The sequence below is a fragment of the Saccopteryx leptura genome, chromosome 8, assembly GCF_036850995.1.
Source record: "Saccopteryx leptura isolate mSacLep1 chromosome 8, mSacLep1_pri_phased_curated, whole genome shotgun sequence".
Lineage (NCBI taxonomy): Eukaryota > Metazoa > Chordata > Mammalia > Chiroptera > Emballonuridae > Saccopteryx > Saccopteryx leptura.
Window position 1 is genome coordinate 69,430,566 of NC_089510.1, and position 25,254 is coordinate 69,455,819.

The following is a 25,254-nucleotide window of genomic DNA, read 5'->3' on the forward strand; positions in this document are numbered from 1 at the left end:
AATAAAACATTGTTCAGACTTAAATATAAATAAAACGAAATAATGTAAGTTATTTATTTTTTCTCTGCGGACCAGTACCAAATGGTCCACGGACCGGTACCAGTCTGCGGCCTGGGGGTTGGGGACCACTGCTCTAACCCACTGAGCTACTATCCAGAGCTGCACATTCTTTCTTTTTTCCTTCCTTCCTTCCTTCCTTCCTTCCTTCCTTCCTTCCTTCCTTCCTTCCTTCCTTCCTTCCTTCCTTCCTTTCTCCCTTGACAGACAGGAAGGGAGGTAGATGAGAAGCATCAACTCATAGTTGTGGCACCTTAGTTGTTCAGTGATTGCTTTCTCATATGTGCATTGACAAAGTACAGGGGTGCTACAGCTGAGCCAGTGACCCCTTGTTCAAGCTAGTGACCTTGGGCTCAAGCCAGTGATCTTGGGTTTCAAGCTAGAGACCATGGGGTCATGTCTATGATCCCACACTCAAACCGATGAGCCCGTGCCCAAGCCAGTGACCTTGGGGTCTCAAACCTGTGTCCTCAGCATCCCAGGCTGACGCTCTATCCACTACACTACCTCCTGGTCAGGCCACACATCAATTTTCAAGGTAGAAAGACCTGGACTCAAATCTGGGGTTGATTCTTTTTCAGCTGTATAATCTTCATCAAGTTTCTTGAAAACTCTTACCCTTAATTTTCTTCATCTGTAAATGGGAACAATCATTTCTATTTCAGGGTTGCTGTGAGAAATGCAGCCATGTATGAAAGACCCTGTAACTACTTTTATAATGTTCTCAGTTTCACTAGGTTTGACCTAAATGGACATGCCTTTTTCACAGTCCAAGTCATTTATTAGGCTCACAACTATTTCTGACTACATGCAAGTACCCTATTATAGGAGGCTTGTTCTATTCTATAATTCTATTTTCTTTCCTCTGTTTATAATCTTTCACCCTGTTTTATTCTCTCATTCTACTATTTTCTCTCTTTTCTGTTCTTTCTTGCAGGAGTAATCTTTTTTCTACATTGAGTGTATGACAGAGACTAGACAATAGTTTATGTGTTAAATTTACAAGGATAATGTCATGAAGAAACACTTATGTTTGGTGTTGACAAAGATAAGAAATATTGTCACTTTCATATATTGCTAGTGGCTTATAGTTTTTAAAAAAGATTTTATTTATTGATTTTAAGGCGGGAGGTGGATGAGAAGTACTTGTTTCACTCTAGCTCTTCATTAGTTGTTTGTTTATGTGCCTTAACTGGGCAAGCCCTGGGTTTCAAACCACGTGACCTCAGCATTCCAGGTCAGTGCTTTATCCACTTCACCACCACAGGTAAGATATGGCTTATAATTGGTGCAAGCTTTTGGTATAGCCCTGGCTGGATAGCTCAGTTAGAGAGTTGTCTTGATACTCAAAAGTTGTGGATTCAGTCCTTGGTCAAGGCACATACAGGAACAGACCTGTGTTTCTGTCTCTCTCTCTCTCCCCCTCCTTCTCTCTCTCTCTAAAATCAATAAATGAGTTTTTTAAAAATTGAATTAATAGGTATAAGTGTATGCACTCTTTGACCCAGAAAGTCTAATTCTAAGTAATTGTTCCAGGAAATAAACATTATCCACATATGTTTGTATCAACTAGTTTTTGCTACATAACAAACCTACCCAAACTTTGTGGATTAAAATAGCAAACTTTTATTATTTCTCTGTTCAGTGGGTTAATTGGGTGGTTCTTCAGGTCTGGGACAGCTCCACAGGAGCTGAGTGGTCAAGCTGAATGGCCTCATTTACATGTTTGGGCCTCAGCTGGGATGACTGGGCTGTGTCTCTATGTGGTCGGTCCTTCTCCAGTAAGCTAGGCCAGACTTCTTCAAATGGTAGTCTCAAACTTCCCAGCAACAAAAAACAGAGTGAGGCCCAGTGAATTTTTTAAGTCTCTGCTTACATCACATTTACTAATATCCCTGTTGGGCAAAGCAAGTCAAAGGGTCAAGTCCAGATTCAGGGTTGGAGAAATAGATGCTACTTCTTGATTGAAGGAGTTACAAAATATATGAGCCGTTTCTTCCCCTACAACATTTGTTCATCACAGCACTATTTATGATGACAAACAAACAAAAGAGGACTTGTTGAATAATATCAAACATCCATACAATGGAATACACTGCAACATTTACAAATGATGGAAAAGAAGAGTTACTGCTATGGGGAAATGTTCTCCATATAGTTAAATGGGGCAGAAAAGAGGTTACAAATTCTCATGTTTGTTTAGCAGAAAGTATAAAAGCACAGGTTAAAAAAAAGAGATTGGAAGATTGGAAGTATTGGCAACAAAATGTTGATGTGAATATTGCTAATGATTAGATTACTTTTAACTTCCTTATACTTTCCTGTATAATAACAGCTAACAGTTCTATTGTCTATCACTTACCTAAGTACTTCACCTATATTAACTTATTTAAGCCTCACAATAATCCAATATGTAGATTCTATGAGTATCACGTTCCCTGTTTTATAGATGAAGAACCTAAGACACTAGGAAGCTTCCTAACATACCCAAAGTTAACATCAGGTAGAAGGCAAATCCTGTTTGAATCTAAACTTTATGCTCTTAACTATATTCTCCTAAGTCAACTGATTTGTCTGGGGCCAGAGTGTGATGTTTGGCAAATGGACCATATCATTGGTTTTAAACCTTTTAAAAAACATTATTAAAACTTTTTTATTGCAAATGTAATATACTCCAGAAGTATATATAGAATAAAAGATGAAATTCATTCTGCTGGGATCCCAGTCCCATCCGCAGAGGTAACCATTACTAGTAGTTTGGTATGTATCCTTCCAGATCTTTCTTTTATATTTATTTACATACCTAAACACACACAGTGCGTGTATGTATGCATATGTATGTGTATGTTCTTTTTCAAGTGTATAAACTTATACTCTACATTTGTTATTTGGTGACTCTTAAGAAGGCCTTGGAGCTCTTACCATGTCAAGCATTCAGATCTGCCTCCTTCTTTTTTGTGATTTATCAGCCTCTGCTAAGTAGAATGAGTCCCAGAAATACCTTCATGGTGTGGTATTCCTTTGAGTTGACAAAGTGGGAGCAAGGGGCCTCCAGAGAGAGCTTAAGGGAGGTGAAACGTGGTCATAAGAGATGTAAAAGGATTACCCAAAAGTATTTGTAACAGCCTGACTGGGCGGTGGCGCAGTGGATAGAGCGTCGGACTGGGATACGGAAGACCCAGGTTCGAGACCCTGAGGTTGCCAGCTTGAGCGCGGGCTCATCTGGTTTGAGCAAGGCTCACCAGCTTGGACCCAAGGTCGCTGGCTCGAGCAAGGGGTTACTTGGTCTGCTGAAGGCCCACAGTCAAGGCACATATGAGAAAGCAATCAATGAACAATTAAAGTGTTGCAACGCGCAATGAAAAACTAATGATTGATGCTTCTCATCTCTCTGTTCCTGTCTGTCTATCCCTCTCTCTGACTCTCTCTCTGACTCTGTTAAAAAAAAAAAAAAAGTATTTGTAACAGTTTCTATTTGTTTCCTAGGACTGTTGTAACAAAGTACCACAAACTGGGTGGCTTAAAACAACAAACACTTATTCTCACAGTTCTGGAAGCTAGAAATAAAAAATCAAGGTATGGGCAGGGCCATATTCCCTCAGAAGTTTCTCCGGAAAGAATTTCCTTCCCTCTTCCATCCTCTAGTGGCCCCAGCAATCCTTGGTGTTCCTTGGCTTGCAGCTCTATCACTCCTATCTCTGCTTCCGCACCTGCCCTTCTTCCCTGTGCGTATGTATGTGTCTTTGTGCATCTGTCTTCTTGTTATAAAGACACCAGTGATTGAATTTAGGGCCCATTCAAATCCAATATGACCTTCTCTTAATTTAAGTAATTATATCTGCAAAGACCTTATTTCCAAATAAGGTCATATTCTAAGGTTCCAGGTGGACATGAATTTTAGGGGAGATCTTGCTCAACCTACTACACAGGCCTACAGTTTACACTTTTGTTTAGAAAATATGGATCAAGTCCATTAGGTTTTGAGGGATTTTCTTTCTTTTTTAAAAATTTATTTATTTATTTTACAGAGGGGGAAGAGAGAGAGAGAGAGAGAGAGAGAAACAGACAGAAACATCAATCTGTTCCTGTATGTGCCCTGACTCAGAACCAAACTCGCAACCCTGTGTGTGTGGAGGACGCTCTAATCAACCAAGCTATTTGGCCAGGGCAGAGGGTTTTCAACTGAGGAATTCAATACACAGTCACAAACACCACATACATTTTATTTAATTTTAACTGTGAAAATGCATTTTTCACCTGACCAGGTGGTGGCGCAGTGGATAGAGCATCGGACTGGGATGCAGAGGACCTGGGTTCGAGACCCTGAGATCTCCAGCTTGAGCGCGGGCTCATCCAGTTTGAGCAAGGCCCACCAGCTTGAGCCCAGGGTCACTGGCTCAAGCAAGGGGTCACTCGGTCTACTATAGCCCCCCCGGGTCAAGGCACATATAAGAAATCAATCAATGGGCAATTAAGGAACCGCAACGAAGAATTGATATTTCTCACCTCTCTCCCTTCCGATCTGTCTGTCCCTCTCTCTGACTCTCTCTGTCTCTGCCACAAAAAAAAAAAAGCATTTTTCTTTTTTGTCTCATGGGCAATGATGTACAATACCAGAATTTTAAATAGAAGATCACAATGTAAAGAACTCCCTCCACATTTTTACCACATAATGGAAGCTTATATATTGCTATATCTTTACAATTTTGCACTTAGGTCTTTTGCTTTAATTATGATCCAACATGCACAGAAGGGACAGGAATAATATTTTTAAAGAAATAGCTAACCAAATAAATCCCAAATTAAATAGTTATTGCTCCAATCTCTCTCATTCTGGGGGGGAGATAAGAGAATTGTTTCAATTCCCACCCAGTTCTCATCTTATTCTTGCTAAAAACCTGTGATTCCATTAGCACTTTGGATGAGGGGCAGCACATTAACTCCTGAGAAAACCCAGGACAATTTCATTTCCAAAACTTACCTTGATATATATTCTATAATCTCTATGCTTCAAACTAGAACAAGGAGGCACAGAAAGTTTCCATATTTTCCTAAAATGTTATAAGAGCAAATGAATTATTTTTTTAAAAACTATAATTATAGGACTTTAAGTTCAGGGTCACAGAGAAAGTGGCAGAACCAGAATTGGAACCCATTGCTGGACCTCTAGTGGGGGGTGGAATTTCTGGACTCTCCTTGTGATTTTGAGACCCAGCCTCTATTGCCCAAGTCTCCAGGCACCTGTCTCTCCAGCTGGGCCTCCACCTCCAGCTTCCTTCCTTATCTCAGGGGCTCGGACACAGCAGAGGAGGGCTTGATAGGGATGGGCCCCATATCTGGGGCCTTGACTGAGGTTTGCACAGAGGCATCCTCTGTCAATGCCTTCCTCCCTCCCAATCCCCCAATCCTGGTCCCTGAGGACATCCACCATTGCATTCGCCTCTGTGTTCCAGGGACTAACACTTGGTGAGGTGCTGGAGAAAGGACACGCAACATCTGGCAGCTTCACTAGCTGCGTATCTTGGTGTGCGGCGGGAGGAGCCGGGAAAACGCTTCAGCGACAGTGGAGACACCCCCTTCCCCCACCTCGGTTGTGCACTGAACTCGGGTATGCACTCAACATAGAGAATGATTATTACCCTTATTAGCGCTGTCATCACCGTGGGCGAACATGAGACACCCGTCTCCCTCAGGGCCAGTGATTGCGACAAAGCCCCAGAACGCTAGCAAGCAGCTGACGACCAGCCGGGCATAAGGGGTGGGGGTGAGTTCTGAGGGCGTGTTCCCGTTGGTGAGGTGAGAACTGTCACGTGATCCCCTTCAACGAGAGTGGGGTGGGGGTGGGGCGCCCTCTGAGTCCCTCCACCTCTGGACACAAGCGGATGCTCACCGCGTCCTCAGGCGCTCCGAACTTCCGCGTGTCACCTGGAGCTGGGGCGCCCCCGCAACGCCACCATTCATTCTTTCCGCAGTGCACGCGCAGCACGGGCTTCTGGGACCGGGAGAAATGCAGGGCGCCGCGGCGGTCGCTTTGAACCCAAGTTTAGGCGCCAGCAGCAGGGCTGGGGATGGGTATCTTCCCTGGTGCGCGCCTGTCGGCCCAGTTACCGAGACTTCTAGTTAAGACGGAGATACGTGGGGACTCGCGAGATGGAGACACAGTGGCCCATTGTACTGGGGCCAAGCATGGAGAAAGGTACAGAAGGGCAAAGGCACTTAAGACAAACGTAGACAGAGACCGTAATACAGAGATGGAGCACAGAGACAGCTAGATAGATACATTAAAGATATACTGACATACAGATAGCCAGAGATATACACAGAAGGACAGTCAGAGAAGCACAGACTCTAGGTGAACAGTTTAAAACCCGAACAGCAATCTGATATAAGAGCGCGCCAATGGCGAGGATACCACCGACTAGTCTGAGCTATTTCCCAGTCCTGCGGATTCGCGAAGTCCCGTACACCTCACCCAATATCCAACTGTCCCCACGCCGCGTTTCTGGTGTTCCGCCCCAAATCGAACGCCAGCGCTGCTCCCGCTTTTCAGTCCTGCCCCCCAATTCCCAGTCCCACTTGTTCAGCTCTCAGTCTCCTTGCTTGCCAGACCTCCCGCCCCTTGGGTAAACTGGCTTGCTCCCGCCACCACCCCCGTCCCGCCTCTCCCTGACAATCCTGCACCCGTTGGCCAATACCATTCGCCCAGCCGCCACTCCTGCCATTGCACAGGACCCTCCTACAGCCACTTCCTCCCCTCCATCCTCTCCCCTGAGAGTCCAGCACGCTCTTGTCCCCCGCCCCGCCTCCCTCTGCTATCCGGTGCCCGCCCCGCTTCCACCGCGCCCCGCCCGCCGCGTTCTGCGGCAATCGGGCGCTCATCGTCATTCCGCTCTTGCCGCCGCCGCCACCCCCCCCCCCCCCCGCGCACCACCCCCGCCCGGTCCCCGCCGCCGCCGCCGCCGCCGCCTGCCCAGCGGCCCGGGAGGCGGAGGCGCGGGGGAGGAGGCCCCGCTTGGCTCCGCAGCCCCGGATGCTGCATGACTTCATCCTTCCGCCGGCTCTCCTGCTGAGATAGGGCCGGTCCGGCAGCTAGCCCGCGGTCCGCGCCCCACCGCAGTCCCGCGCCCACCCCGTGCCCGCCATGTCCGAGATCCTGCCCTACAGTGAGGACAAGATGGGCCGCTTCGGCGCCGACCCCGAGGGCTCCGACCTCTCTTTCAGCTGCCGCCTCCAGGACACCAACTCCTTCTTTGCGGGCAACCAAGCCAAGCGACCCCCCAAGCTGGGCCAGATCGGCCGAGCCAAGAGAGGTATGCGGCCCGGGCCTGGAATCGCCGCCTGACCCAGAAACCCTCCGTCGGGCGCCTCCCGGCTGCGGTTCCCCGCCAATGGTGCGCAGCTCTTGCCGCAGACCAGCGCAGCCAGCCGCTAGTCGGCTGGGGGTTTTTTTTTGGGGGGGGTGTCCCGCTGTGTTGTCCCCCACTTTCCCTCTCCCGGGAACGCAGTGCCCCGGATTCGATGCTCGACACCTCTGGTAGTAGAGCCCTAGCGCCCGGGCGAGGGGGAGGGGCCGGCCGGGGGCATTTGGGGCTACCTGAAGTGGGAACGTGGGCCGACCGGCCGCTTCTTCAGTATCAAACGCTGAGTCGGTTGATGCTACGGAAGAACTTTGAGGTGGGGGGACGTCCGATTGGAGAGGAGGCTGGGGGACCGGGGGATCGGATGTCCTGGTTCTTTGCATGGGGAGGGGGCTCTATTGGTGCCAGAATCGGCAAGAGGGTTAGGCTGGGAAGAGGGCTGGACTAGCTGGGGATTCAGTTTGAGGAGGGGGTTCAGTTGCAGTGAGTGCTGAAGACGGGGATCCCATAAGCAAAAAGGTTTCTCATCAGCGCGGATGAAGGAGAGTTCATGAGGCGGGAGGGTTTAGACGAGGAGGTTGGACGGCTGGAGTCTTAGAAAGAGGGGGCGTTCCTCCACAGGGAGGGGAGGGAGGGGATCTGTGGGAAATGGACTCCGCAGTGGGTTGAGTCAGCTGGAGAGTTCGGATGGGGAGGCTACTGTGGCACGAGGGGTCGAGGGGCGATGCAGGGCCACAGGCAGTATCTGAGCGGGGCGCGAGGACGCGGGGACCCATCCTCGCCGCCGTCCCCAAGGCTGCGCGGCTGACGCGCTTTCTCCCTGCACAGTGGTGATCGAGGATGACCGGATAGACGACGTGCTGAAGGGGATGGGGGAGAAGCCGCCGTCTGGAGTGTAGATGCGCCGGCTTGGGCGGCGGGCTCCGGGCCCAGCCTCGCAGAGGCCAGGAGTGCGAGCAGGCGATGCGGCTGTCGGCGCCCCCCGCCCCAAGCGCCCGCGGGCGGGGGCTGCAGGGCCGCGCCACCTCGGGGTCGGAGTTGTTGCCGCCGCCGCCAGGCACCCCGGAGCTGTCCGCTTCAGCACCACGGCGGCGGCGGTAGCAGCGGCGCGGACCCGCCTGGAGCCCGCCGCCGCGCTCATGCACTTTAGAACCTCGGGCCGCAGCCCCATCCCGCACACCGGAACGGACAGCGACCCGCGGCCCTCAGCCCCCGGCCCTCCCCATCCCGCACGGCTCCCCTGCCCCGCCCCTCCCGGCCGGTGTAGTCGGCAGACCCGGCTGCTGACTGGTGTCAGACCGCACCTGGTCAGGGATGTTTGGCTATGTATTTGCATGAGCTTCCCACCCACCTAAGCCCAGCCCCTCCAGGCTGCTCCTCACCCCACCCCTGTCTGGCGTGACCCTGGCCTCAGCCTCTTTCTAAGGGACTTCCTCAGCACATTTGTATTTTTATATCCGACTCTTTGTTTACTGGCTCTCCTCATGGTTAATGCCCCCCCCCCCCCATTGGTCTCGTCCTTGCTCTTCTGCGCCTGGCAGATAGGAATGGACAAGCCCCCAACATGGTAGCCAATACATGGCCAGTCAGCCCAAGCCTGATCACAGGCAGCTCTCTAGCAGACCCCTCCCCACAAGGTATCACCATCAAGGGCCCAGGTCTGATTTTACCTTGACCCCTGTGCCCTGACCCTGGGAACGCAAATGGGGACTGCTCTGTACCCTTGGATGACACCTGTGGCCCTAGAAATTTTCTCAACCCAGGGGTGTTCTTTGTAAATGTTCCTCCATCCTCACTGTACCAGGAATGTGTGAATAAACACAGACCAACCTGTGTGTGTGTGTGGCCACTGCTTGGATTTGCTCAGGAGCCAGGCAAAAATGGCTCCAATCCCTTTTGGGGAGGGGGAATGCAGGTACTTGAGAATCACAGGTGCATGTTGCTGGCAGGAAACAGTTGCCAAGTAAACAGAGGCAGGCAGCATGGCCTGAGGATCATTACAATGTAGATTTCCTGGGTAAATATACAATCAGAGCTGGAGCTAGGGTCAGAATCGTAATGCAATCTAAATTCAGTCTGCAGCCTCCTGTGGATAAATCCAGGTTGAATGGGGAGCAATAGCAGGCCCCAGGGATGCAGGTCTCTAAGTCTGGCTGGCACTCAGAGGGGCTGTGGTGGTTCAGTATGGTGGGAGAGGAAATTGGGGAGCCCAGGAGAGATCTGAGGAACCCAAGAGGGGCTGTGGTGGTTCAGTATGGTGGGAGAGGAAATTGGGGAGCCCAGGAGAGATCTGAGGAACCCAAGAAGGAAGCCAGAAACCTGGGATTCGGATGTAATTTAGCCTGGGCTATATTGTGTCATGTGGGGTTGCTCCCATTTACTCTTAGGCAAGAGGACCTTGGGATATGAGCACCTTGGACCCAAACCTAATCTCTGAGTCAGGAATTACAATTTGAGGAGTCCAGAGCAGAAATGTAAGGAGGGTTCAAGGACCATGCTTCTGGCCTCACAGCTGAATGGCACTGAGGAAATCCTCATGATCTGAGTCCTGGAGAAAGCAAGGTGAGGCGGGAGGTCTGGGGGGTGAGAGGAGCTGGGTCCCAAGGGCCAGCTGGGCCCCACTAAGCTCTTTGCCCTTGTGCATGAGGTAGAGATGGAAGTGGAAACCGTTGCCATAGGTTGCATGCCTCAGGGACCAGCCATAACGGGCTTGCGCATAGTGTCTAGTCCGAAAGTGGGGGGCAGCAGAGGTCAGCGAGATGAACCGGCCCCCAGGGACCAGTACTCGGCTTACCTGCAAGGCAGACAGAGAAGCCATTGGTAAGGAGTCCATCCCCAGGTTCTCAAAGGTCAGTATCACCCCAGATACCCTCCCAGTTACCACCCTGCATTCAGCTCTGCGGGGCAAAAAAGTGAGCCTCCTTCTGTGCCCTGGTCATTCCATGGGGGTAGGAGCATGGGAGTGCTGTCAGGTCAGGGAGTACTGCTTTCCTGCCAAATGCTCACCCTCCCAGTCTGTTACCTATCTGGAACCTGACTGCTGCTTCTTCCCTGTGGCAACCCAGTAGGCAATCATCAGCTTCTGTGAGTCTGGCCATTCCAGCCTCCTATAATCTTGACCCAGCATAACCTTCCCCTTCCTTCAGGTAACTACAGTCTTGAGAATGATTGCTCCAAACCATGCTTCCTGCTGGCTTCTGAGTTCATCCAATCTCTTGAAACCTCAACCCCTCATCCTCACCTCTTGGTCTGCCCTCCTCTCTTGTTGCTCCCTCACCTCACTCAGCACCTGGTCCACAGTGTGGACACCTTCAGACGATACGGTCCAGGGATCCCGTTCTCCAGCCAACAGAGCATCCAGTGTGCCCTTCTCGAGCACCACATCAAAGGAGCCACTGGGAAAACCTAGTGCCCGCACGTCCATGGTCTCCCAGCGCAGCGTGGGCACATGGGCATAGCGAGCCCGCATGGCAGCCACCACTACTGATGAGTAGTCCACACTGGTCACATCAAGGAAGCCCCCGAGGAACAGCTCATAGCTCAGGGCACTGTTCCCGCAGCCTGGGGTGGGAAAAGATGCATGGCAAAAGGGCTAGGTTAGCTTTGTTTTTCCCTCCTCGGTTAGCCATCCATTCCTGGCCCGTTTTCTCTCAGCCCAAACCTTTCTGCACTGATGGAGCAGCAGCATGGTACAGAAAAGAGCATGATGCTTGCAGTCATACAGACACGGACATATCCTGACTCGATCATTCCTAGCTGTGTGGAACTAGGAACTTGGATTTCTTAATCAGAAAAATGAAGATAAGAAGATTGAGCCTGCATACAGGATGTGCCACACTGAATTTAAGAACTAAAAGAGCTGGAGAAAGTGGCCAAATAAGTGCTGAATGTAGGACTTCAAAGATCTATGTTCTAATATTCCCAGTCATAATGCCTTGGCAAGTCACTCAACTCTGAGCCTGTTTCCTGAGACTCGAAATGGGACAATATTGGTATCACTGGGATCATAATATTATTAGTAGTATTACCGTATTTCCCCATGTATAAGATGCACATTTAAAAATTTTGGGGGTCTAAAAACTGGGTGTGTCTTATATGGTGGTTGTAGACATTTTTACTTGCATTTTCTACTTTTTCACGCTTGTTTTTACGCTCACTGTTGAAGACCGTGATTAGTCATCAGACACAGATGAGGACAAGCTAATGGATGGGAGTTTTGACAGTGCTGAGGTGTTGTATGAATTTTATGATGAATAAAACTTGAGTTCAATAACTTTATGTAACACATTTCCCCCTCCCCAAATTTCAGGCCCCAATATTAAAGTGCGTCTTATACATGGGGAAATACGGTACCCTAATTCCTGACCTCTCAGAACATCTCTGGGAAGATTTCATGTTAGGGGTTATTATCCTGCTTTGGTTTCCAAGGCAGTTAACACATGAAGGGGAAACTAGGTTGGGAAACAGTGGAACTGATCCCCTGTAATTCCTTAATGTATGTACTGATCACTAAATATTGGGTTCTGCTGATGAGTAAGAGTCACTGACCTTAAGGAGTTTATGCTTTGGAAGAAGGAACAGATGTGTAATCAGGCAATTGCCAGATAATGTGATGAATGTTTCAATAGTTTCAATAGGGACCGGGTATGGGAGCACATAGGATGATCCTTGTCCCCACTTTAGGTGGGTTGGGCAAGGGTTTCAGGGAAGGTGACAACCAACTAGTCTTAAAGAAGCATAATGCGCCTGACCTGTGGTGGCGCAGTGGGTAAAAGCCACTGGAATGCCAAGGTTGTCGTTCAAAACCCTGGGCTTGCTCAGTCAAGGCACATATGGGAGTTGATGCTTTCTGCTCCTAAAAAGTAAAAATTAAAAAAAAAAAATCATAATGCTGGTGGGAAGTGCCTGTAAAGCAGTCCGAAAGAGGCGGGGCCAGGTGAAGAATGTGTGCAGGTCAGAGGGGTGGCTATGGATCCATAGTCCAGACAGCATGACTTCCTTCCGAAGATCTATTGCCCTCTTCAGCCCTCTGGTGGTCAGTCTAAACCTGAGAACAGGGCTAGATGACAGCTCCTGGTGGCCTCACATGGGGATACCCAGCTTTTGGGATTAGATTATCTTTAATCCCCATTTGTATCCCTAAGAGGATCATAGGATCAGCTTTGGGGATAGCCCTAATCTAGCAGGGTTTGGTACCAGGTCAGGGCACCCAGAGGATGCTGGCTGGTCCTCAGCTGACCCTTCCTGTGTTCTTCTTCAGACCCCAGTCTGAGTACTGTCTTGCCTGAGAAAAATCAATGTGTGCTTCCCTGCAGCAAGCTTTGGTAGATACACCACATGGGACTGGAGATGAGGATGGCTGAACAAGAGACCTTAACTCGGTTCAGTCTGCAATCCCACCATGTTCTCTGACCCACAATCCCTTTACCACCTACACCTGACCTCACACCCACAGAGCTCTGCCCAACTGCAGACAAAAGCAAGTGTCTTTGGGTTTGTAAAGGAATGGCATCTTCCAAGAGAACTTCACCAAATATGAAGAAAGAACAAAATCTGACCACAGGGCCAGTCATGCTTACAGTGATTTCCAATCCTGCTATCTCAGTGCTTTGGGGCTAGCAACTCAGATGGGGCTTAGGAAGGCCCCTGCTTCCCTAGGTAGAGCCTTAGGGAAGCAGAGCCCTGGAGAACTGAGCCAGATCCAATAACTCCTTGCCTGGGAGTCCAGAACTCTGTGGATGTTATCCCAACATCAAGAGACTGAGATGTAAGCCAGAATACCAATTCACTAATTCATAACAAGAAAAAGAGCCACGATGGACATTTGACAGTCAATTATCTGCTCAGTCCCTTCTCTATATATAGGAAAAATAAATTGAAGCCAAATTATGATCAGAAGATCCCTGTGGAGCATGGAATAAAGAAAGGAGACTCAGAGAAGCATAATGATGGCAAAGCGGGGGCAGTCATATGCATTCATATGCTACAAGGGTATTCCAGCCATAAGAACCAGACACACAAGTCTTGAAGCAAAGTACTATCTGTTCTCTGAACAGTTGGTGATAACACCTCCTCTGATTCCCATTTTCAAGAATAATAAAAAAAAAATAATAATAATAATAATTGCTAACAGTTGCCTAACCTGTGGTGGCACAGTGGATAAAGCATCAACCTGGAATGCTGAGGTCACTGGTTTGAAATCCTGGGCTTGCCAGGTCAAGACACATATGAGAAGCAACTGCTGCTACTACTACGAGTTGATGCTTCCCACTCCTCCTCCTACTCCTCTCTCTCTAAAATCAATAAATAACAACCTTAAAAAGAGAGATTAAAAATAGCTAACAGTTAATGAGCACTGGGTCCTATGCTAAGCATTGCTCAGTGTTACCTTAGTTTATTGTCATAGTACCTTCTTATAGACGATAACTATATATTATCATTACCATTTTCTAGATGGGAAAATTGAGGCTGCCCAAAGTGGATAAGGAACTTTTCCAAGGTAACATCGCCCAGTGGTATAGTCAGAATTTGTATTCAGGCCTGTCTCGTACCAGAACAAGAGCACTATGTGAAACTGTCTCCCAGTTTTCCAGAAGTCCACTCACCTTCCATTGGGATATTCTACCTTTAGTCATTTTACCAGTTTTAACAGAGTTTTAGATGCCTCTCTATGCCCATATGTGTGGTGTAGTGGGAGAAATAGAAGCTCTGGAGTTGTATGTGGCACTCTTACCTCACCACATACTTCTTGCATGACTATAGTGGACACTGTCACTGCATTGACCAGATCTCCTTGTAGTGTTCCTAGATTTTGGCCTGTACATGCTTCTGACAGTTTGTATCTGTGACTCTCCTGGCTGAAACTACCCTCAGGGAAACTTTGCCTGTGATCACAACCCTGCTTGGCCTTTTCCCTTCCCTGTTCCCTCACTCTCTTACCAGTTTCTTCTGGGAGCACATCCCCTAATAAGTGACTAGGATATGAATCCTAATCTTAGGCTTTGCTTCTAGACCCAACCTGAGACAATGACCTGGAATAGGGATTATCAAATTCAGCCTGCCCTCTGTTTTGGTAAATAAAGTTTTATTGGAACACAGTTACTCTCATTCACTTATGTACTGTCTGTGGCCGCTTTTCCACTACAACAGCAGTACTGACTAGTTGTGACCGAAACTGGATAGCCCACAAAGCCCAAAATATTTACTATTTGGACATTTTCAGAAATAGACCGACCCCTGACCTAGCGAAAGTCTAGTAACACTTATTACTCACCTCTCAGGGCTTTTGTCCTAAATATTAAGTTAGTTAGAAAGGGCCCGGCACAGTCCTCAGCACCTACCCAGTGCATAGCTTGTTTGGTTCAGCTAGAATGTAGCATTGGGTACTCTCCAAGTGGTGGGTCCTTTTTTTAGATCTTGGGAATAACGCCTGGAAAGTTATACTTTTTTATTATTAGACTTTTTTTTTTTTTTTTTGTATTTTTCTGAAGCTGGAAACAGGGAGGCAGTCAGACAGACGCCCACATACGCCCAACCGAGATCTACCCGGCATGCCCACCAGGGGACGATGCTCTGCCCATCTGGGGCACTGCTCTGCCGCAACCAGAGGCCATAGAGCCATCCTCAGTGCCCGGACCAACTTTGCTCCAATGGAGGGGAAGAGAGAGACAGAGAGGAAGGAGAGGGGGAGGGGTGGAAAGCAGATGGGCGCCTCTCCTGTGTGCCCTGGCTGGGAATCGAACCGGGGACTCCTGCATGCCAGGCTGACACTCTACCACTGAGCCAACGAGCCAGGGCTATTATTAGACTTTTCTTCCCTCTCTCCAAAAAAGAATACCTCCCAATCCAGGAAATTTTTTAAAATTATTTATTCATTTTAGAGAAGAGAGACAGAGAGAGAGAGAGAGAGAGAGAGAGAAGGGGGAGGAGCAGGAAGCATCAATTCCCATATGTGCCTTGACCAGGCAAGCCCAGGGTTTTGAACTGGCAACCTCAGTGTTCCAGGTCGACGCTTAATTCACTGCACCACCAGAGAGAGGTCAGGCCCAATCTAGGAAATTTTAAGGCAACCAATCACCAGCACAGGAATCAGCTGTGGGCTTGTTGAAACTAGACTCTTAGGACCCACTTTAGTTCTCTGGAATTATAATCTCAGGGTGGGGTCCACCTTTCCAGGTGATTTTGATGCACACTAAAGCTTTAAAAACCTAGATCTATGGGTTTGACCTGTGGTGGCACAGTGGATAGAGCATCAAACCTCAAGTGTGCCCTGGCCGGTTGGCTCAGTGATAGAGCGTTGGCCTGGCGTGCAGGAGTCCCGGGTTCGATTCCCGGCCAGGGCACACAGGAGAGGCGCCCATCTGCTTCTCCACCCCTCCCCCTCTCCTTCCTCTCTGTCTCTCTCTTCCCCTCCCGCAGCTAAGGCTCCATTGGAGCAATGTTGGCCCAGGCACTGGGGATGGCTCTGTGGCCTCTGCCTCAGGCACTAGAATGGCTCTGATTGCGGCAGAGCGACGCCCCAGATGGGCAGAGCATCGCCCCCTGGCGGGCTTGCCGGGTGGATCCCGGTCGGGCACATGCAGGAGTCTGTCTGACTGCCTCCCCGTTTCCAGCTTCGGAAAAATACAAAAAATTAAAAAACAAAACAAAACCCAAAACCTGAAGTGCTAAGGTCACTGGTTGGAAACTCCAGGTTTGCCAGGTCAAGGCACATACGAGAAGCAATCAATGAACAACTAAGGTGAAATAACTACAATCTTGCTCCCTCTCTCCCTCTCTCAAATCAATAAATAAAATAAAATAAACACAAAACTTAGAGCTATGGTAAGTCTGTAAATAAATCTATAAAAGCAAAAAATTCAAGAGTTTTTACCTCTGGGTGGAAGGGGTTTCGGAGGGCTACACAGAAAACCTTGAATATACATGGGGCTTTTTATTTTGCCATTGTTTTAGGTATCTTTAATACTCATTCAATCATTTTAAAATCTCAACAACTAAGTAATCTTTTTTTTTTCTTCTTTTTTTGTATTTTTCTGAAGCTGGAAATGGGGAGAGACAATCAGACAGACTCCCGCATGCGCCCGACCGGGATCCACCCGGCACGCCCACCAGGGGCAACGCTCTGCCCACCAGGGGGCGATGCTCTGCCCCTGCCCCTCCGGGGCGTCGCTCTGCCGTGACCAGAGCCACTCTAGCGCCTGGGGCAGCGGCCAAGGAGCCATCCCCAGCGCCCGGGCCATCTTTGCTCCAATGGAGCCTTGGCTGCGGGAGGGGAAGAGAGAGACAGAGAGGAAGGAGGGGGGGGGGGGTGGAGAAGCAAATGGGCGTTTCTCCTATGTGCCCTGGCCGGGAATCGAACCCAGGTCTCCCGCACGCCAGGCTGACGCTCTACCGCTGAGCCAACCGGCCAGGGCAGTAATCTTATTTTTTTTAAGGCTGAGAAAATGGAGGCACAGAAATTTAAGTATTGTTTCCAGAATTACATTGCTAAGATTTCATGATTTTGCCCATTATTGCACAGCTAAGATTACATGAGCCTAGATTCCAACAAAATTAGCTGCCCTCAGAGTCCAAGTTCTTAAGTACTAGGTTATACTTCCTTTCTATGTAGTCCTAGGAACGTTCTCTTTTTCAAACAGTATGGTATACACATACATATTAGATTATTTATACCTTTCATATACTGAATTACAGATGTCTCATATATATGAAATATTTCACTTAAACATACACATGCTTTCTCAAATACCAAAATAGAACTATAAATGTAAGGGAACCCGTTGCTCAATCAAATCTCTCTAGCGCTCCCCTGGCTGGCAGTGGGAGAGAACCCCATGGGACAGCTGGTCTTGCATCCCAGCCCGTTCCTCTTAGGAATCTAACCAATCTTGGCTGCAACATCTCCTCTGACCTCAGAGGGCGCTGTCCTCATCCTCGCTGCACACGGGGCACAGGACCAAGTTTTAGAAAGTTTGGAAAGTGATGAGATAGATCACTCTCTTTAGGTGACAGTAGTTCCCGGTGCCCATCGGCGCAAACAGAAAAGTGGTAGACATTGTGCTCGAGGTGCCTGCATGTGCCTTAACCGACTTGAGCTCGCAGTTCCATTTCTAGAGGTGAATTCGAGGCTCAGAACGGGTTTACGACTTGTCCTACGTCACAGAGCCAACAAGCGTTAGGACTTGAACTAGATCCTGAGCTCTCCAGTGCTCGGGGCTGCCTTCCGAGGGTCGGGAACGGGGCCCGGGTCACCCACCACTCTTCAAACTCAGAGAAACTGTCTTTCTCGGGGGCAGAGGCGAGGAGAGGGAGAGAACTAAGACTCTCTTGGCTCCTGTTTGCCCTGGCTAAATACTGCTCAGATTCTGAAGGTACTGAGTGAAGCGTCCTCAGAAAGAGGCAGACAAACGCGAGGAAAGCTGACGAGGACGGCCGAGGTGCAGCCGGTCCAGGCAGCTCCACTTGACTGGGCTGGGCAAAGGCGAGACTACCCACCTAGCACGAGGATACGGTCCTCCGGCCGCAGCTCCGGCTCTAGGAAGGCACGGAAAGAGGCGAAGTCTCCGAACCACTCGTAGGGGGCAGAGTCGGCCGCGCCCCGGTAGCGCTGGTCCCAGTACTGGACCTCTCGGTACCCGCAGTTCTGCTCTGGTAACTCCGGCAGTGACTCTGGGACCCCGGGAGAGGCCATGCTTTCAGCTGCAGGGCCTATAAGGCAGTCGGCCGCACGTTTGGGCGGGGCTTGGCTCCCCTGTGTAGCCAGTAGGAATGGTGGAGTGCAGTAGGAGGCGTGGCCTTTGTGTCTCGGCCCCGCAAATGCGGTTGCCCAACATAAACACGTGGAACTTCCGTCCTCTGCTAAGTGGGCTTCCAAGAATCCTCCGGCTGGGGAAGTTGCATCGTCCAGACTGAATCATACAGCTATACTTCTCACTTACTTCTGAGACCCACGCGTATTGGCAGACTCACTCGGCTTCGTCACTGTTTCCTCCCATATTTTCAACTTGACCGACTCCTTCCGTTAAACCTGAAAATTAACGAAAGACTTGTTTCTTCCAGTTTCTAGCCCCCGGAAGGCTTTGAGTGGTGGCGGGAGGGGTGCGGACCGAGGTCTTGCCCTCTAAGAAAGATTGACAAGAACACAGATGTTCTCAACACAAGCGAAGTGTTATGCTGGGCGGAGTGGGGGGTTGGGTCAGGGCGCGGCAGGAATGTTGTTTTTCTGGACATTCGATCCATTTTAGCTCCTGTGTACTCAGGGCTAAGTATGTACTGAGGAGTACTCATTCCAGCTCGTAGGGAGCGATCTGTTCAAGAGAGACCGATAGAAGAAGTTTTTGTGTAGTAAAGAAGGATTCTGACAACTCAGGTCAACGCTCAGCGCGTTAGGAAACCGGGTACGCGGAGCGGAACCTAAGTGCCAAAGGGTCCGGCTTCCAGTGTGGCGGGCCCACAAGAGCGGTGCACCATCAAGATGGCGGCTGGCGTGCGGAAACGCGCTCGGGCGGGACCCGCACCCCGGGTGGTGGGACTCGGCGGGCAATGGCTGCGGCGCGCCTGGCAAGAGCGGCGTCTACTGCTTGTGGAGCCGCGCTACACGCTGCTGGTGGCTGCCTGCCTCTGCCTGGCGGAGGTGGGCATCACCTTCTGGGTCATTCACAGGGTGGCATGTGAGTGCGCCGATGGGAAGGGGAGGGGAGCGGAAGAGGCGGGAGGGAGGTGGACACCCCTCCCACCCACACACACGCTTAAACGGGGACTCAGTTTCGGGGCTCAAACCCAAACCACAGGTCCACTTAGTTATCAATTGTAGACCCATATCTTTTACCCCCCAAAATGTGGTTTCTCTACAGAAAACCAAACCCGATCTTAATACCTTCCCCATGACAGAAGGGGCCACCCTAGAGATTAGCCCGCTGCCCTGAAGGTACAGCCTGCCAGGCTAAGAAGGTAAACCAGCCTGGAAATCAGAAGACCTGGGTCCAAGTTAATGTACTGCTGCTGCTGCTGCTGCTGCTTGTCTCTGTGGCTATGGGCATGTCACTTCCCCAGCTGGGTCTCATCTGTTAAATTCTGGGGTCTTTTTAGAGCTGGAACATAGAAATCAAGTGAGGGTAGTACTAAGAAACGAGAATGCAAAATTTGAGACCAGATTATAAAGGAGTCTGTAAATTGTGGTAAGGAGATAGTTAACATGGTGGTTAAGAATCTAGGATCCTATGATTTCCAGTATCAACTCTTATCTACCTTAACTAGCTTGCTGATCTTGAGCTAGTCACTTAAGCTCAATAATTCATAGGTTCCTCGTCTAAAAATGGGAGTGATAGAGTTTGGTCTTTATCTTAAGAGCCTTGGGGAATTATTGAAGGGTTTTAAGCAGAGGAATGTGATATGCTTTCTATTTTAGAAAGAGCTCTGGTTGCAGGATGGCAAATATATTGTAGTAGGTGAAAGTGGAAACCTAATTAGGAAGTTATTACATCGTTCAGGCTTGAGGTTATGTTAGATCCAAATTTGGGTATGTAATAATAGAGAAGGGTGCAATAGTAGAGATCTGTAGAACGAAGAATCGACAGATCTCCTGTTACTGGGGATTGGAAATGAGAGAGAAGGAAGTTTCAGGTTTGTGACATGGACAGCCATGGAACCTAAGACGGAGAGCAGGTTTGCAGTAGAAGATTATGAGTTCAGTTACATACATGTTGGGTTTGAGATGCCTGGGTTCACCCAAAGAATGTCAGGTAGACGGGTAAAGGGTTATGATAGAAGTCCTGAGAATGGAATGAACTGGAACTCTGTGTTTTGATGAGTTGGAGGTGTTGGGGGCAGACAGATTCTGGACTTAGAAATAACCACAGCATCCTTTCCTCTTCCAGATACAGAAATTGACTGGAAGGCCTACATGGCTGAGGTAGAGGGCGTCATTAACGGCACCTATGACTATACCCAACTGCAGGGTGACACTGGACCTCTTGTGTGAGTAGGGATAGGGGGTTCAACGAGGATATGAAGGGCTGACTGGACACCAGGCTGGGGAGCCTGACCCAGACTCAAGTTCTCCCTCATCTTTCAGGTACCCAGCTGGCTTTGTGTACATCTTTATGGGGCTTTACTATGTCACTGGCCAGGGCACTGACATCCGCATGGCCCAGCACATCTTTGCTGTGCTCTACCTGGCCACCTTGCTGCTTGTCTTTTTGATATATCACCAGACATGCAAGGTGAGTCCACAGTACGAGGACTTGGGTCCCCAACCTGGGAGGGCTGGGTTGTGGCGATGGCTCTGGTTTGGTGAGCTGACTTTCTTCCCCGCTGTGCCTACCATTTAGGTACCTCCCTTCGTCTTCTTCTTCATGTGCTGCGCCTCTTACCGTGTCCACTCCATCTTTGTGTTGCGGCTCTTCAATGACCCGGTGGCCATGGCACTGCTCTTCCTCAGTATCAACCTGTTGCTGGCCCGGCGCTGGAGCTGGGGTTGCTGCTGCTTCAGGTCCGCGTCCCTCCCTTGTGGCCCCTTTCTTACTTTTTGTATTTCCATCACTTTCTTCCCAGTGTTCTGCTGCAGAGGGAGTAAGGGAGTGGCTGGACAATGTGGGTCAGTCAGGGCCCCATTAGGTGAGTCCAGGATCTGTTTGAAGTCTCTGCTTCAATCCACAGCACACACACCTCCTCTTCCCTTCCGCTCTTCCTTCCATATGTCATCTTTCCCCCCCCCCCCTGTATTTTTCTGAAGCCGGAAACGGGAGAGACAGTCAGACAGACTCCCGCATGCGCCCGACGGGGATCCACCCGGCACGCCCACCAGGGGGCGATGCTCTGCCCTTCCGGGGCCTCGCTCTGTCGCGACCAGAGCCACTCCAGCGCCTGGGGCAGAGGCCAAGGAGCCATCCCCAGCGCCCGGGCCATCTTTGCTCCAGTGGAGCCTCGGCTGTGGGAAGGGAAGAGAGACAGAGAGGAAGGAGAGGGGGAGGGGTGGAGAAGCAGATGGGTGCTTCTCCTGTGTGCCCTGGCCGGGAATCAAACCCGGGACTTCTGCACGCCAGGCTGACGCTCTACCACTGAGCCAACCGGCCAGGGCCCATATATCATCTTTTGTTGGAGTCAGTCATTTAGCATTCTTTTTCCTTTTTAAAAATTTTTATTGATTGATTTTTAAAAGACTGAGAGAAAAAGAGAGAGAGAAGCATTCATTTTGATGTTCCACTTTGTTGTGCCTTCATTGGTCACTCCCTGTATGTGCCCTAACTGGGGATTGAACTTGTAACTTTGGTGTTTCAGGACAACACTCTTGACTGTGCTAACAGGCCAAGGCCTGGTCATTGAACATTCTTAGTACTAAGTATGTATCTGTTTGCTTAGTCTACTCCCTGCTCCCCGCCTCCTCTCAGGCTACCTTATCCTCCCTCCAGCAGTTTTGAGTGTGGTCCCATCCTGGAGCTTAGCGGTGTAGAGGAGGAGTTGCTGTAATGGTGGGGAGGGGGTTGCATCTTTGGTGGGGTGCATGGCCCTGAAGCTAAATCTCCACCCTTCCTCTCTTCTACCCACCCTAGCCTGGCAGTCTCTGTGAAGATGAACGTGCTTCTCTTCGCCCCTGGGTTACTATTCCTTCTCCTCACACAGTTTGGCCTCCGTGGGGCCCTCCCCAAGCTGGGCATCTGTGCTGTCCTACAGGTACTTTTTTTTTTTTAGCAAGAGAGAGAGATATACTCAGGAAGGGAGAAAGGTGAGAAACATCACTTTAGTTGTTCATTGATTGCTTCTCATACTTGCCTTGATTGGGGGGCTCCAGCCAAGCCAGTAATCCCTTGCTCAAGCCAGCAACTTGGAGCTTCAAGCCAGCAACCTTGGCCTTTAAACCAGCAACCTTTGGCTTCAAGCCAGGGTCGCTCAAGCTGGTGAGCCCACGCTTAAATCGTTGGCCGGGGTTTTGGACCTGTCCCTCAGGGTCCCAAGGTCAGTGCTCTGTCCACTATGCCATCACCATTCAGTCACTACAGGTAGTGTTTTTATGGAAGGGGGCTACTCTGGCCTTCCCTCCTTGAGACGTTCCCAAAGCCAAAGACAAGGGTTTTGGAGTTGATTCTGGACGGGGTGGCCACTACATTCCTAGACTTGGGGTTTTTTCTTTCTTTCTTATTTTTATTGACTGATGAGATAGAGGAAGGGAGTGAGGAGGGGGGCAGGGAAGAAGCATTTATTTTGTTGGTCCACTTAGTTGTGCATTCATTGGTTGCACCCCATATGTGCCCCTACCAGGGATTGAACTTGCAACCTTGGTGTTTCAGAATAATGCTCTAACCAGCTGAGCTACCTGGCCAGGGCCTGGGCTTTGGTTTCTTTAGCTGTAAAATAAGGTTGTTCTTTTTTTTTTTTTTTTGTATTTTTCTGAAGCTGGAAACGGGGAGAGACAGTCAGACAGACTCCCGCATGCGCCCAACCGGGATCCACCCGGCACGCCCACCAGGGGCGATGCTCTGCCCCTCCGGGGCGTCGCTCTGCTGCGACCAGAGCCACTCTAGCGCCTGGGGCAGAGGCCAAGGAGCCATCCCCAGCGCCCGGGCCATCTTTGCTCCAATGGAGCCTTGGCTGCGGGAGGGGAAGAGAGAGACAGAGAGGAAGGAGGGGGGGTGGGGGTGGAGAAGCAGATGGGCGCTTCTCCTATGTGCCCTGGCCGGGAATCGAACCCGGGTCCCCCGCATGCCAGGCCAACGCTCTACCGCTGAGCCAACCGGCCAGGGCCAAATAAGGTTGTTCTTAGGGCTTTTCTAGCTCTGCCTGTTTCTGACTTAGTGAATCCAAACTTAAAGCACTGTCATTATCTGCTTTCTCAGCTTCTTTGGCCCCAGTCTGGCAGGGGTGGGGTGGGCTGTTTTTCTTGCTATACCTCATAGCAATTAAGGAATCTCTGAGACCTACACTCTATTCCCACTCCCCTAATTAGTGTGAGGCTGGGAGTGAGCCTGGGCACCTCTGCTGACATCATACCCGTCTGCAGGTGGTGCTGGGGCTGCCCTTCCTCCTGGAGAACCCCATTGGCTACCTAGCACGCTCCTTTGACCTTGGCCGCCAGTTTCTCTTCCGCTGGACAGTGAACTGGCGCTTCCTCCCCGAGCCATTCTTTCTGCATCGTGCCTTCCACCTGGCACTGTTGGCCACCCACCTCACCCTGCTCCTGCTCTTTGTTCTCTGCAGGTGGCACAGGTGAGAGATGGGGAAAGTGTCATGGGCAAAGTTAGGGGAAGGAGTAAATGGCATTGGGCCTTAGGGATTGTTTGGGGAAGATGGTGAGCTCATGCGGGTGAATTTAGAGCTTGGCCCATGATGGGGGCTCAATACATGTCTGAATGGCTTCTCCCCAGGACAGGGGAAAGTATCCTGTCACTGCTGAAGGATCCCTCCAAAAGAAAGGTCCCACCCCAGCCCCTCACACCAAATCATATCCTTTAAATTGTGGGAAGGTAAGTCTTGCCCTCCACAGGTACAGATAGGGTCCCTGGTCAGGTAGCCCTGGATGGCTGGTGACCTGGGGGAGAGAAAAAGAGGCGCTAGTTATAGTCACAGAGTTCGTTCTTAGAGTCCTTGCTCTGTACTGAACACTGTGCTGAGCATTTACATATTTAAGCATATTTATTCTTAGTTTTAGATACTGAGTTGTCATTATGAGTGCACATTCTCTGCTTGGTGCCGTGCCAAGAGATCTATATACATTTAAAGCTACAGGAGACCCTGCTATAGGGAGGCATTTTTATCATCCTCATTTACAAATGGCAAGATCAGGGCTTTAAGAGGTTAAATAACTTACCAAGGTCAGCTAGGAAGTGATGGCCTTGCTAGGCCTTATGGCCCTAGGAATTGCAGTCTCCACCTTAGACTGAGGAGCAGGTCCAGAGAGGTTAAGAAACTTGTCCAGCCTGACCTGTGGTGGCGCAGTAGACGGGGCGTCAACCTGGAATGCTGAGATCACCGGTTCGAAGCACTGGGCTTGCCTGGTCAAGGCACATGTGGGAGTTGATGCTTCCTGCTCCTCCCCCCTCCTCTAAAAATGAATAAATAAAAAAGTCTTTAAAAAAATTAAAAAAAAGAAAGAAAGAAACTTGTCCAAAGATATGTGTCTGGGAACGGTAGAGCCAGGGGCTGTCTGAGTCAAAAACTTGACCCCTGTGCTTTGGAACTTCCCTGCCTGCCCCCACGCCCACCCCCAACTATTGCCCCTTCTGCCCTTGGCCTTGACCACTGCGTACAGATTGTTTCTACCCTCTTCACCTCCAACTTCATTGGCATCTGCTTTAGCCGTTCTCTCCACTATCAGTTCTATGTCTGGTATTTCCACACACTGCCCTACCTCCTGTGGGCCACGCCTGCACGTTGGCTCACACACCTGCTCAGGTACGGCTGGGACAACCTGGGGGTGGAGGAGGGGTTAGGGAGCTCCTCATCCCAAAGCTGTGGCCATGGACCGGCTGAGGGTGAGCTGAAGGGCTGGGTCCTAAAAACTAGACAAAAACTGGGGTTTACTTCTCATCCCCAGGTTGCTGGTGCTAGGGCTCATTGAGCTCTCCTGGAACACATACCCATCTACATCCTGCAGCTCTGCTGCCCTGCACATATGCCATGCTGTCATCCTGCTGCAGCTCTGGCTGGGGCCCCAGCCTTTCCCCAAGGTCATCCAGCACAGCAAGAAAGCCCACTGAGATCCAGCTCTTCCCCATTCTCAGGGCCCTGGACGTGGATGGACTCAGCCCTTCCCAATAAACCTTCCCAAGCCCCCTTCTGTGCAGCGTGCATGGAGGTGCTTAGACCAAGCGGGAGGGGTGTGCCGTGGCAGACAAGGACTTGTCAG

At 50.1% G+C, this 25,254-nt stretch overlaps 3 protein-coding genes and 1 long non-coding RNA gene across 8 annotated transcripts in view; 2 read left to right on the forward strand and 2 right to left on the reverse strand.

The window, feature by feature from the left end:
- ECE2 (endothelin converting enzyme 2) overlaps window positions 1–18,451 on the reverse strand; it is a 36,776-nt gene extending 18,325 nt beyond the window's left edge. Inside the window, exons 1-3 of one of the 2 annotated variants that reach the window (XM_066346794.1) lie at window positions 17,910–18,432; window positions 10,693–10,976; window positions 9,381–10,209 (exon numbers count right to left, since the gene is read on the reverse strand). In XM_066346794.1, coding sequence (XP_066202891.1) covers window positions 9,922–10,209; window positions 10,693–10,976; window positions 17,910–18,105 — 768 coding nt within the window. In that variant the 5' untranslated portion in view covers window positions 18,106–18,432 and the 3' untranslated portion in view covers window positions 9,381–9,921. Of the gene's footprint in view, window positions 1–9,380; window positions 10,210–10,692; window positions 10,977–17,909 lie in introns of those variants that run through there. The other variant, XM_066346795.1, reaches the window with a different exon arrangement.
- LOC136379787 (uncharacterized) lies at window positions 4,563–6,680 on the reverse strand. The gene is made up of 3 exons (XR_010746801.1): window positions 5,948–6,680; window positions 5,039–5,108; window positions 4,563–4,611 (listed from the first exon to the last, which is right to left on the reverse strand). It is a non-coding gene; the product is annotated as an uncharacterized lncRNA (long non-coding RNA).
- CAMK2N2 (calcium/calmodulin dependent protein kinase II inhibitor 2) lies at window positions 6,985–9,250 on the forward strand. Its single transcript, XM_066346796.1, has 2 exons — window positions 6,985–7,367; window positions 8,244–9,250. Exons 1-2 carry the CDS (start codon window positions 7,199–7,201, stop codon window positions 8,312–8,314), a joined length of 240 nt encoding a protein of 79 aa, XP_066202893.1. The 5' UTR covers window positions 6,985–7,198; the 3' UTR covers window positions 8,315–9,250.
- Window positions 18,452–18,734: 283 nt separating the features above from the next.
- Window positions 18,735–25,108, forward strand: ALG3 (ALG3 alpha-1,3- mannosyltransferase). Of its 4 annotated transcripts, none has more exons than XM_066347106.1 (10): window positions 18,795–18,811; window positions 19,268–19,364; window positions 20,291–20,390; window positions 20,488–20,635; window positions 20,744–20,904; window positions 21,965–22,085; window positions 23,410–23,615; window positions 23,774–23,849; window positions 24,655–24,800; window positions 24,943–25,108. In XM_066347106.1, the coding sequence occupies exons 3-10, from the start codon at window positions 20,317–20,319 to the stop codon at window positions 25,103–25,105; spliced, it is 1,095 nt and encodes a 364-aa protein (XP_066203203.1). In that variant the 5' UTR covers window positions 18,795–18,811; window positions 19,268–19,364; window positions 20,291–20,316; the 3' UTR covers window positions 25,106–25,108. The 4 variants fall into 4 exon arrangements, with proteins under 4 accessions (XP_066203200.1, XP_066203203.1, XP_066203201.1 ...); XM_066347105.1 differs by lacking the exon at window positions 18,795–18,811 and adding an exon at window positions 18,919–19,047; XM_066347103.1 differs by lacking the exon at window positions 19,268–19,364 and having other exon boundaries at window positions 18,735–19,084.
- The last annotated feature ends 146 nt before the right edge of the window (window positions 25,109–25,254 follow it).

Coding starts and splice junctions, on each gene's coding strand:
- CAMK2N2 (XM_066346796.1), top strand. CDS start 7,199: ATGTCCGAGATCCTGCCCTACAGTGAGGACAAGATGGGCCGCTTCGGC. Junction 7,368..8,243: donor GATCGGCCGAGCCAAGAGAG/GTATGCGGCCCG, acceptor CTCCCTGCACAG/TGGTGATCGAGGATGACCGG.
- ALG3 (XM_066347103.1), top strand. CDS start 18,889: ATGGCGGCTGGCGTGCGGAAACGCGCTCGGGCGGGACCCGCACCCCGG. Junction 22,086..23,409: donor GCATCTGTGCTGTCCTACAG/GTACTTTTTTTT, acceptor ACCCGTCTGCAG/GTGGTGCTGGGGCTGCCCTT. Junction 23,616..23,773: donor GTTCTCTGCAGGTGGCACAG/GTGAGAGATGGG, acceptor GCTTCTCCCCAG/GACAGGGGAAAGTATCCTGT.